Source organism: Columba livia, chromosome 5 (assembly GCF_036013475.1).
Source record: "Columba livia isolate bColLiv1 breed racing homer chromosome 5, bColLiv1.pat.W.v2, whole genome shotgun sequence".
Lineage (NCBI taxonomy): Eukaryota > Metazoa > Chordata > Aves > Columbiformes > Columbidae > Columba > Columba livia.
The window spans coordinates 13,903,574-13,914,963 of NC_088606.1; the positions used below are offsets into that span (position 1 = coordinate 13,903,574).

At 45.3% G+C, this 11,390-nt stretch overlaps 1 protein-coding gene across 2 annotated transcripts in view; it reads left to right on the forward strand.

Moving 5' to 3' along the window:
* CCDC85C (coiled-coil domain containing 85C) overlaps window positions 1-11,316 on the forward strand; it is a 116,741-nt gene extending 105,425 nt beyond the window's left edge. For both annotated transcript variants that reach the window (XM_065063528.1, XM_005506102.3), the window contains 2 exons: window positions 5,412-5,510; window positions 7,660-11,316. In XM_065063528.1, coding sequence (XP_064919600.1) covers window positions 5,412-5,510; window positions 7,660-7,749 — 189 coding nt within the window. In that variant the 3' untranslated portion in view covers window positions 7,750-11,316. The remainder of the gene's footprint in view (window positions 1-5,411; window positions 5,511-7,659) is intronic.
* The last annotated feature ends 74 nt before the right edge of the window (window positions 11,317-11,390 follow it).

Below are 11,390 nucleotides of genomic sequence, written 5' to 3' on the forward strand. Positions count from 1 at the left end.
ATAGCAGTCACATCTCACGGGGCATAAATGATCTCACATGATGTGTCCTGCTCACACACCTAGGTTTAAAAATATTCTCACATTTGAAGCGAAGAGGAATTCTGTAGGTTAGTGTGGCAGGGAGGGATGAGGTGTTTGTTTGTTTTTCCAACCTGTGGCTGATGTCCAGAGACCAGCTGGAAACCGAGAAGACTGAGGAAACCTGGTCATGGTCTCAATCTCACCTCCTCCCTTCTTGTGGCTGTTGGTCTCCAGCTGCGGACCTTAAACTGGGTAGAAGATAACATTTTTGGCCACAGCATGCTCTAGCATATGGAGTAGGCCTTATTTGCACCCTGCAGGACTGACTAGCTTTTCCAGTGCCAGCCCCTGCATGTGAGAAGCTGGATGCAGCAACCAGCTTAGACCTTCTCCACCTGTGATACAGCTCATCACCTTTCCTTGAGGAGAAGGTTGCCTGCAAACAAGACACATCAGATATTAGAAAAGGCCATTCTTGGTTGTGTAAATGTCTTTATTGCTGTAGCAGGCTGGCTACGTACCACAAGGAGAGGTGAGGCAAGATGAAAGTTGGCTTCACTTGTGCTGTGGGCTGCTTGCAGGCAAGTCTGTCTAGAAGTGGTGTGGCTGTAGGGATGCAGCTCTGTGTCTAAGCAAAGGTCACTGAGGGACTGTGTACTCTTGGCTTCTGGATTGCCTCTGTCCGCACCCATCTGTGTAATGTCCCCTGGGCTTCTTCCTTGGCTTTTTCTGGCAGCTGAACTCTAGCTATGTGCCTGCCATTTAGTGTAAGTTCGTTCTTCCTTGAGTGTGTTTAGGGATTTGCTTTATTTTTGCTTCTGAAATAGTTTTTGTTTATTTATGCCAACTAAATAAGGAGCAAGATGACAGGTTGGCACTCCTAACAGCTGTTTTTGCTAACGAGAATAAAAGGTACATATGCTACAGCTCAGTATCTCACTGAACATCAAAGTACTTTTCTTAGGAATTGAGCAAACCTGCTAAAGATGTGAGGAGGTGAAGAGGAGACAAGTGCAAGAGAGCAACGTTTAGCTTATAACCCAGCTGCCCCCACAGCATCAGTCTGGACTTCTCCCATGTGCACAGAGCCATCGAACAGGTGATCAGTCTGTTCCACTGATCTTGGGTAAGGCAGGATTTGGCCCTCACAAAACTAGGCAAAAGTCGTAGCAGAGCATATAGACTGTTCCCTTGCTGAAGCAGGATGCTGTGTTCCCCAGTGCTTTGGCCAGTTGACTTATAAATTAATAAAATCAGTGAGGCTTGTACCCTTTGGAAAGCATCTCTCAATCTTAAAGTGCTTCCTGGTACAGAAACACCTCAACTTTCAACTCCCCTTCCAAGGCTTTAATGCAGTCATCGGGACTCTTTGATTCTTTTTTGTTTGTTTGTTTGTTTTTAATATGCATTGAATGGCTATACAGCGCCAGTGCAGCAAGTCAGGAAGTGGATGTGATGGACTGGGTGACTGAGGTGACACTGCCTCGTTCACAGATCTCAGTGCAGTCATGAGGGAGAACTAAATATACCTGAGCTATCCCTCACAGTTGATGTATGGGTAGGGAGAAAGCCAGACAAGCCAGAGTGCTCATCGAGAGTGAGATGCAGGTTGTCTTCAGGGGGTGGCATCTTCAGGCAGATGAGCAGCAGTACCTGGCCCAGCCCCATTCCCCTGCACGGGGCATTGCCCTGTGCCCGTGCAGAGCTGGCTGCCCTCACTGACTGGTGTTTGACACAGAGAGTTCACATAGCACTGGTGTGTCTGCAAAGGGCCAAGTGCTGTTGGTGCAGCTCAGTGGAGAGGAAAAAAGAGGATGGTGTGAGCCGCTTCAAGCCTGGGGTACATTTGTATGTTTTCTGTAGGCTCCTGGGTCAGGATATGTCAGAAAACACATGTTTCTTAGATCCACACCAGTTTCTTAGATCCACACCAAATCCACGGTCCTTGAGCTTTAGCCGAGCCATAGACAATTCACGTGGGGGCACATCCGTAGTCCCCAGCAGTGTAATTGGAGGAACATTAACCTTCCAAACAGCTGAGGAGGCGCCTGGCAGGATCTGAGAATGGCTGCAGCTGGGTCAGCACTAAGAGGCCTTCCTGTCTTTCTTCAGGAGGTGATTTCACTCTTCAGAGTGTATTTTTTTCCAGCATGGCTTTTTTACAGGGTAGGTTGTAGAGTTTTATCACCCCACATCGCTTTTTCCTTTTTCCCATACCCGAGATGCTAACCTATCTTTACAAAGTGCCTACCCAGATGTGGGGTGGGCGTGGGGAGCAAGATGGTTTCCAGGGTAAACAAGTCCCAAGTCACTCAAAAATGAAATACAACCATAACTTCCATCTGATCAGCTTTCAGCTCCAGCTCTGCCTCATGTACATTAAAAGACATTTCCACTGAAAGAAATAGGCTGTGCTATCTTTCCACACCTCCTGGACTAGGGAATACAGTTTCAGTGCAAATCATAGAAAAACAGTTTCTTTTAGTCTGCTGGGACTCTTGTACCTGAAAGATTGATGGCTGGTGGAAGCAGAAGCTGGAGCTGATGTGATCTTTAACTAATCTAAACCGTGGTTGTCCTTGACACTTGTCCTGCGGACACAGCCGGTGCGGAGCTGCCAGCCCAGCAGCCTGGCGCTCTGCACGGGGATGTGATCCTTCTGGCTGCTGCCTTTGCAGCCCAGCGTCGGGGGCACGCTGACTCCAGATGAGCGAGTTCGATGTGTGAGTCCAGCTGGATCAATAATTAATTCCCTCCTCTTTAGCAAAAAATAGATGCACTCTTTGTCAGCATGTACTTTTTGCATCTCTTTTGCCCTTCCTCTCCTCTTAGAAAGGATGTAGCTAATTCTTATTTGTGCAAAGATTGGTCCCAGCTATGTTGGTTAAACTAGCTGGTGCATTTTAGAAGTAGGTTAAGGGCCCTAGGAGAATGACCTAATTTTGTTCATAATGCAGTTGGAGTACAGCAGGATTGCTGTGCTGAGACAGACCGAGGGATAATCTACTCTGGTATCCCGTTTCGTGGGGCAATCGGTGCTGCATACGTCAGCAAAGGGTGAAACTCATACTTGCTCTGCATCTAGCTCTGTGCTTCCCAAGGAGGTGTATGAATATTTAACGCGCACAAATACACCTGCTGTACAGATTTATATGTGTGTGGATGTATCGTGGTGAATAAGACCCCGCGCTATTTGACAGCATTGGGTGGTTCCAGGAGCTGTGAGCCTGCACGCTGAGCTGACCACCTTGCTCATCAGTGGCAAAGCCCTGGGCGAGGTATGTAGGTCAGCACAGATGCAGCAGCAAAATCTCAAGGCAGTTCTGCGCTGTGATATGCCCGACTCGTGCAACACTGCATCCAGAGAGGCTATCTGCATGAACGCGGATGCGATGGAGGGAGGTCCTGTGGGTCCTTGTGTCTCCAGAGGGAAGCAAAGGCAGCCTGTAGCCCCAGGCAGCCTCACCTCTGTGGTCAGGTGCTCTGCAGGGGTGACCAGGATGATGTGTGCCCCAGGTGGGACGTGAGGAGCTCTGGATGGCTCCCAGGGGTGTGAGGTGTGGGCAGCATGTGGGGGGATGCAGCACCCACATAGGTGTGCTGTAGCTTACCAGTGACACATGGCCTGGGGATTGGTGCTTGGGGAATATGTCTCCAAGTGCCATTTCAAAGAAAGTGGTTCGAAATCGGACTTTTTCCCTTTTCAAACATTGTCAACCTGAAATCTAAGAAATTAAGTCACAGGCAGGATGTTTCCACCATTTTTTCTTAGTGTTCTGAGCTGTTTTCAAATGCATTTACTTGTCTTCCTTTGGCAAATCTACAAATGTGGCCCAGCCACCAGTCTGGGTGTTGTTCAGGGGGCCCACGAACACATGCACCAGGCGTCTCAGGTCTGGGGTGTCAGCTGGAGCTGTAACCTCTCTGTCTCTGCAAGGAAATGTGGCTCTTCTCAGACCTGGGAGCACCTGCTCTGAGATGCCCTCCAAGCTGCAGAGCAGAGCCTCCTTAGAGAGTCTCACATCCTTCCTCCCCCTCTCCCTGGCCTTTTCAGGCTATTCCTATGCTTTTGCAGCCATGTCTCCATTTTTTGTAGTGCTTTCCTCCTGCTAATGTAATGGCGAAAGCCCTGTAGTCATGAGCGGGAGGGAAAGCAAAGGCGATGCCTCGCTCCTCCAGGCAGAGGGCTGCAGGCAGGTCCCTGGGCCTGTCACCAGGCAGGAGAGGAAAGACAGCAAAACGGAGGGCCTTGGGGAGGACCAGGCAGGCACCAGCTCTTTGTGTATATGACCTGTATTCATCAGTACTTGTACCAGCTGAACTCAGGGAGCAGCTGGTAAACGTCACCGTGTGGCTGTGGCTGCAGCCCTGGGCAAGGCTGTGTGTGCAGGGGATGTGTCTGTGTGCCAGCCCTTGGCCAAGGGCCACCTGCTCCCATACCTTTAGGGGGCATGTACCGGGGGTGGTAATGGCTCAGACGGGGATTAAAGTGAAGCTCGGGAAGTCCAGGTGATTATCTCCATCTTCAGAAGGTGTCTGTGGCACAAGGAGAGGGTGACCCAGATTCGGTGGGGATGTGCCTTCAGAGGGCTGCAGTCAGCATGCAGGGTCCTGAGAGGCAATACTGGTTTATTCCCTGCCCTGTTCCTGTTCTTTGCAGCCTGACTGCATCCTGCTCGAAGAGGGAGTGGGTAAGAGCCAGAAATCAAATTGGGATCTCTAGTGCTAACAGCCCGTCTCTTGCTTACTCTCATTGTGGGCCTCTACAGAGTTCCTTTAGAAACTAAATGAGTTAAAACAATTTTCAGCCAAAAGAGGAGTGAAATGAGCCATGTCTGTTAAAGACCTGAAAGTTCATGGCTGACTGCAAGCCACACACTTAAGCTGCAGATTGGGTAATACTCTGCTTTTCAGTGGTACAGCCTCTGTTTGCCTCTTTCCCTGATGGCTAAAACCCTGTTAGACCTAAAAGTCATTGGCCTGGGCTGACCGCAGTTGCCCCATGACTCAGATAAGTAGAAGGAAGTGGAGATACTCCTCTTGTGCAAAAGAGAGGAACGGAGGGAGCACAAATTGCTGGAGGATTGCCTTGGGGGGCTGCCTGGAAGGTGAGACCACCAGCAGCCTTCCTGGCAGAAAAGTGTTTATGGGCACAGGCAACGCACTGCCAATTATTTCATGGTCCTCCAGCAGGGTGGTGGGGCAGAGGCATGCCATCACCAGGGAAGGGAGAGGATGGAGGTGCCCAACTTGGTGTCATGCTCACCTTTGCAGTACTCTGACTCTTGAGGCTTTGTGAATCCTGCCAGTTTAAATGCTTGTTAATTAGGTTGTTAGGTACACTTAATTATTTGAGGAGCATAATGCTTTTATAATATTTTTTTTTGTAGGTCCTTGAGGTGCATGAAAATTTGGACAGGCAGATGCAAGACAACTATGAAGAAGACCTGAGTGAAAAGGAGAAGGCGATTGTTCGTGAAATGTGCAATGTAATAACTCCTTTCAGCAACTCCAGGGGTTTATTTTGTGGCCTTTTGTTAGAAGTATGGAGGAGCAGGGGTCTGATGCATACAAGCCCTGTTTGATGTGAGATCCACAGGCACAAAGGAAAGGTGGAGGTTCTGCTGACCTCCAGTTTGGGTGTTAGTAACCCAAGTGCCTCATTTGCTGCATGGAGCAGCCTTTGCTCAGCAGATACTTCCAAATGTGCTGCCGTCAAGGGTGCAGAGTAGCTGGTCTGTCTGACCGAGAGCTGTGCCAAAGGCTCTCCTGTTAGCAGTTGACTCCGTGTCCTTAGGGACTTGGTTTGGGCTGAGCAGCAACTGGTTGCTATATTTAAAGCTGTACAGCTTGAATGGGTTTGAGCCTAAACCATAAAATGAAATCAGAGGGAGAATATTGATGTCTGAAGCTGTTGAACAGCATCACCCTGTGCTTTTAGCACTGCCAGCATGTTGGGCAACCACACTGTTAACTGAGCTTGCCACATCCTGCACGGTGAGTGTTCATACCAAACCTCTGCTCTGTGGTGTCCGCTGCTGTGGCAGCCACCTCCAGCCTCAAAGCACCTTGGCCACACTTTGGCTTTGAACGGAGTTTGGGATTTCTGCTAGAACGTGGCTTGAGCTGCATGTCGCCTGCGGCTGGGAATGTGCTGTTCAGCAGTACCAGCGATGCCCACAACAGGGAGGAGGATGCTCATGGAACCTTCTCTTTTAGAAGTCCATGTTGGATGTCAGCCCAAAAGGCATCATTTAGTGCCTCACAGCAGCAGAGAGGGGCCTAACCCTCTGTTTAAATTCTGAAAACCACCTCAACCCTAACAAGAGGGTGTAAAGAAGTCAAGTATATCTTGCAGAGCTAAATCACTGCAAGGATCCTTGGCAAGGGCTGAGGCACTTGGCTTTGGTTCCTGGATCCTTATAAGCAAAGCCAAAGCCAGAGTAAATGAAGGCCTGCTTTTTAGGATATTTTATCTGCTTAATGCCATGTTCCCTTATAGCCATGCAGGGGGAAAGTTAAAATGCCATAACTTCATCCTCCCAAATGGACTCATTTGTGTTTGTGTATCATCAGTTGTTTTTTCTTTAAATTTTCATTTTAAATAGATTCAAAGAAGCTATGAAGTGCTTTGCAGTTTCTTATTTTTTAAAAAGCAGCCTTGCTTACCCCAGTGGCCCTAGGGTGATAAAATGTATGTTTTTAGAAAGTTATATATATATATAATTTTAATAATTATCTTTTTTCACTATCTTTTCTGTTCACGGTAATATTATTTCCGTAAGCATGGCAGAGCTGACCTACCATTGAACTTAACTTCTGAACCTAGAGTATTGGTTTTATACTATTACCCCAGGCAAAAATGGTTCTAATTTCAAGAGAGACTAATTAGAAAAATGCATCAATTTTTTTCCCTCGGAAACTGGTGCACCGATGCCACCCAGTGGCTCTGCTGAGAATTACAGCCCAGCTCTAGGAAACGGCTTCTTGTGCCTTTCAGACTGCAAATATGAAAATGCTACAACTCACAGTATCACAGTATGTTTGGGATTGGAAGGGACCTCAAAAGATCATCTAGTCCAATCCCCCTGCTGGAGCAGGAACGCCTAGGTGAGGTCACACAGGAACATGTCCAGGCGGGTTTTGAATGTCTCCAGAGAAGGAGACTCCACAACACCCCTGGGCAGCCTGTTCCAGTGTCTGTCACCCTCACTGAGAAGAAGTTTTTTCTCAAATTTAAGTGGAACCTCTTGTGTTCCAGCTTGATCCCATTACCCCTTGTCCTATCATTGTTTGCCACTGAGAAGAGCCTGGCTCCATCCTCATGGCACTCACCCTTTATATATTTATAAACATTAATAAGGTCACCCCTCAGTCTCCTCTTCTCCAAACTAAAGAGACCCAGCTCCCTCAGCCTTTCTTCATAAGGGAGGTGCTCCACTCCCTTAATCATCTTTGTTGCCCTACACTGGACCCTCTCCAGCAGTTCCCTGGACACAATATTCCAGATGTGGTCTCACCAGGGTGGAGTAGAGGGGAAGGAGGACCTCTCTCGATCTACTAACTCATCAGAGGCTTTTTATTTTTATTTTTTTTTTAATGTCTTTTTCCCCTCTACCCCTTTATTTTTTCTTACAGGTTGTCTGGCGAAAGCTGGGTGATGCTGCGAGCTCCAAACCCTCCATCAGGCAACATCTTTCGGGAAACCAGTTCAAGGGTCCCTTGTAGGAACACTGTCCTGGAGGCTGGAAATGATGGATTCTGCGAAGACCACAGAGGCAGAGCTCAGCGTTTCTGGCTGCCTGTTGTTTAGGAGTTGGGCTTGAGGTGTTTTCAGGGTTTCCTTTTTTTTTGGCTTTTTTTGTAACAATAGTGTAAATATGGCAGCTAAAGGCCTGATTCCCAGGCTGTGGTGCTCTGGAACTACTGTTCAATGGGTAACCATCCAATAATGCCAGACTTGCATAATTTCTATTGTAGTTCAAACCTGCTTTGTTGTAATGGTCTGTTTGTAGAATTAACTAACTTGAGAGAATTTTTAAGAGGAACAAGAAGAACCCTTAACCTGTGGAGGTCACAGTTTGTATCGCTCCTGTCCACCCAGTTGTCAATGATTCACAGCTGCATTGGCGGCTCCAGGCAGCACCAAGGAAAGAGCAATTTGAATTTGTTGGCTTACTGCCTGCCAGGCTCTGGAGTTGCTAACCCTTCTTTTGGAGGCCCTTATTCTGAAGAATCACATGTGACTGTTTTCACAAGGCGCTGTGTACGATATTGAGTGGTGAGCTAAAACCACCGGTACCACTCTGTACCTCACGTGGTGGCACTCATCATACAAACGAACAGAAAGGCTTGAGACTCCGTATCAGCTGTTAATGAACTATTTTTAATGAACAAATGACACAAGATTTCTGCAGTCGTAATGTGAATGAACTGAAGTCACTTAGCCACACGCCAGTATTCCCTTTTCTTATAAAGCTTTCACTACAAAATTATTCAGCGGAAACTGCCATCATCACAGTGCTTATGGCTTTCACAGGATCTTCGAGAGCAGCTCATCTTTCACATAAGGAAGATTTGGGTATTTTTAATGTTCTTGCTGGATGCCTCACCTATACTGGTTCCTGTGTAAGGTAATCAAACAACAACCTTGCAGAGCTGAATAAAATCTCCACAAACACAGGCTGTTGGGTGAGACTACTTCCTGCCATTCAAGCTTTATTTTTGTTAATGAACCAAAACAAGCAGGTTTTTTCTTCTTCTGCTGGTTGTATATAAAACAACAGGACTCATATTTTGCTGTTGTGGAGTAGCTGCTTGTATAGTTGTAAGAACTTGATCCCTTCTTTTCCAAGTTGTCACAGCAGCTGTCCCTCTATTTTATTAGATGTTCTTTCCCAATAGTCCAAGGAAGTGGGGCTTGGTTATTAAAATAATTGGTGTAAAATAATTTTAGAGACAGGCATGTGAAAAGATCAAAGCCTCCTTTTCAAAAGTTGCATCGATTTTAGTGATTAGTTCAAAGATTTAATGACCTCAAGCTCCATCACTCCCTTTATTCTCCACAAGAATCAGTCACAGCTATAGACAGCTGAATTAGCTGGACAGGTTCTTCCTCTTGAATTAATTTGTTCTACCAGTTGAGTTCTTGACTTGTGATATTGTATTAACGGGGAGCGCTGATACAATACCAACGAGCTCATGCTGCAAGTTATGAAAGGTAATTGGTCCCATGGTATACGATAACATAGCTGCCTGGATAAAGAATTTGGAGTGTCAGAGCTGAGATCTATAACCAGTAAAAAAACAGAGAAGGGATACAACCCAAATACTACATAGGAACCAGTAAGAGTAAGCACCACTTCATTGTTAATTGCAGAAGCAGAAAAATACCAGTCTAGATGAGTAAGTTATTTACACAAAAAAACCACAAAAACCACCCCAAAACACACACCAGTGGTTTATTTCTTACTACTGCTCAGTCAGCAAACGCTGAGCTAGCTCACTCTAATATTTATATCCAATGTGTCTGGAAAGACCCCGCCTAGTGTCTGTCTCCATTAAAACACGGCATCTTTAGAAGATTCCAGATTTCCTCCTCTTTGCTTTTTGTTTTGACCTCGTGTTTCTAGGCACCCATTGGCTACTTGTCTTCCTGTACAATTTATATGTTGAGATTTTCATACCAGAAAAGGTGATGTAAAGCAGAGGCATCATTCTTCCTTAACATCTGATGTCAAAAAGAGGGTTAAATCTATCTGCTTGGAAAGCCTGTGTTAATTTTGGTGGCATCTGATGACTGGGTTAAGCAGAGAATTTAAGCATGTTTGGAACAAAGTTAATTTACATTAGTGAATTTTAACTAAAGCAATGCAAATGTTGCCAGCACTTGTAGAGAGTTGTCTTGATGACGTGCTTGCTATTTTAGGAGCGTATTAGACTAGCAGGTCCTCTCAACAAGAGCTTTACTAATCAGATTACTAGTCTCACCAGCTATGTAATTCTTTTTCAGGTATTCCATGCTATCAAATCTCTCTCAAAATCTACCCAATGACTTCAGACAAAGCTCATTTTTTTCCACCTAAAAGGGCAACAGTGCTGCAACTGAGGCCCATCAGGGCTGCAAATCCTAAAGAGCCAGTTTGTAGAGTAGCCGGTAGGTGAGCTGAACAGTCTTGATACTTGTAGGGTCTATCCCATTTCTTTAAGATTCCAATTTGCAGCATAAATCTTCAATCTAAGATGTGCATCACTGATTTCACAGAACATGAGAGTGCTGTACATTGGGGTGCTCTTGTTTGGGGGTTTTTAGGCTTGCTACTCTTCATCCTTAGCTCCACTTGAGCTTTCAAGTGTCTTCCTGGGGTAAAATGACACTCAAAGACTTTACGGGATGAACTGCGTGCTGAATTCTCAGTTGTCTAAAAAGATGTTTTATACACATATTTAAATTCACTTACCTACGCACTAAGTCTTCAGTGGAAACCACCCAAAGAGATTTGTACATTGATTTAGAAGGGAACATCCCCTGAAATAGCGGCCATTAAATTGATATATTTGGGGCAACAATCCAAGTAATCTCTTTAAGAGTGAAGTCCTGGCTTCTGCAATCCTCTGGCAAAAAAAGCATCCACTGTTTACAAATGGACTTTGCTTGCTTAAGGGAAGTAAAATCACATCCTTCACTTTTGTTGGAGCGACTGAAGTGGATGGCATTTCCGTAACAGTTCCTGAAATGCTGTGGTGTAACCAGCTTCAGTTGGCTCTTTGCACCTTGATGAGACTGCTGAGCACAAACCTTGTTTGAGAATGGCACATTTTTATCCAAATATTAGATACTAAAATAAATCAGTGTTAAAGTGACCTTTTATCTTTTTAGAAACTGGGGGGGAAGAGTACTACTGATCTTTTTCGAAGTGCATGACTGTAAAGTGATAAAATTGTATATTTTTCATAATGTGGGGAAAGTCTATTTGTGCTGCTTTAGAAATCAGTTTAAAGTTTGATTTCTGTTAAACCTGTGATCTTACAGCCCTGCTATATTTTCTGTATATGATTTACAAAGAACTGGAAAAGTTAGCACCTGCTGTTGTGTATATAGCAAAATTCTTTAGACCTTAGCACGCGTTTTTACCTATTATTGAACCACTGGCTTTTTTGGGGAGGGAAAGTAATAGTACAGATTTTTTTGATAATGTGTGTAAAACATTCATTTGAAATATTTTAGTAAAATGAAGTAAGAGATTGTGATAGTGTATACTTCTAGTTGAATAAAATACATTCTTTTTAAATAAACTGATGAATAAGATTTGGGAGACCACTGCTGAAACCTCTTGCAGTAAGTACCATAGTTATGCATTCTGAACTAA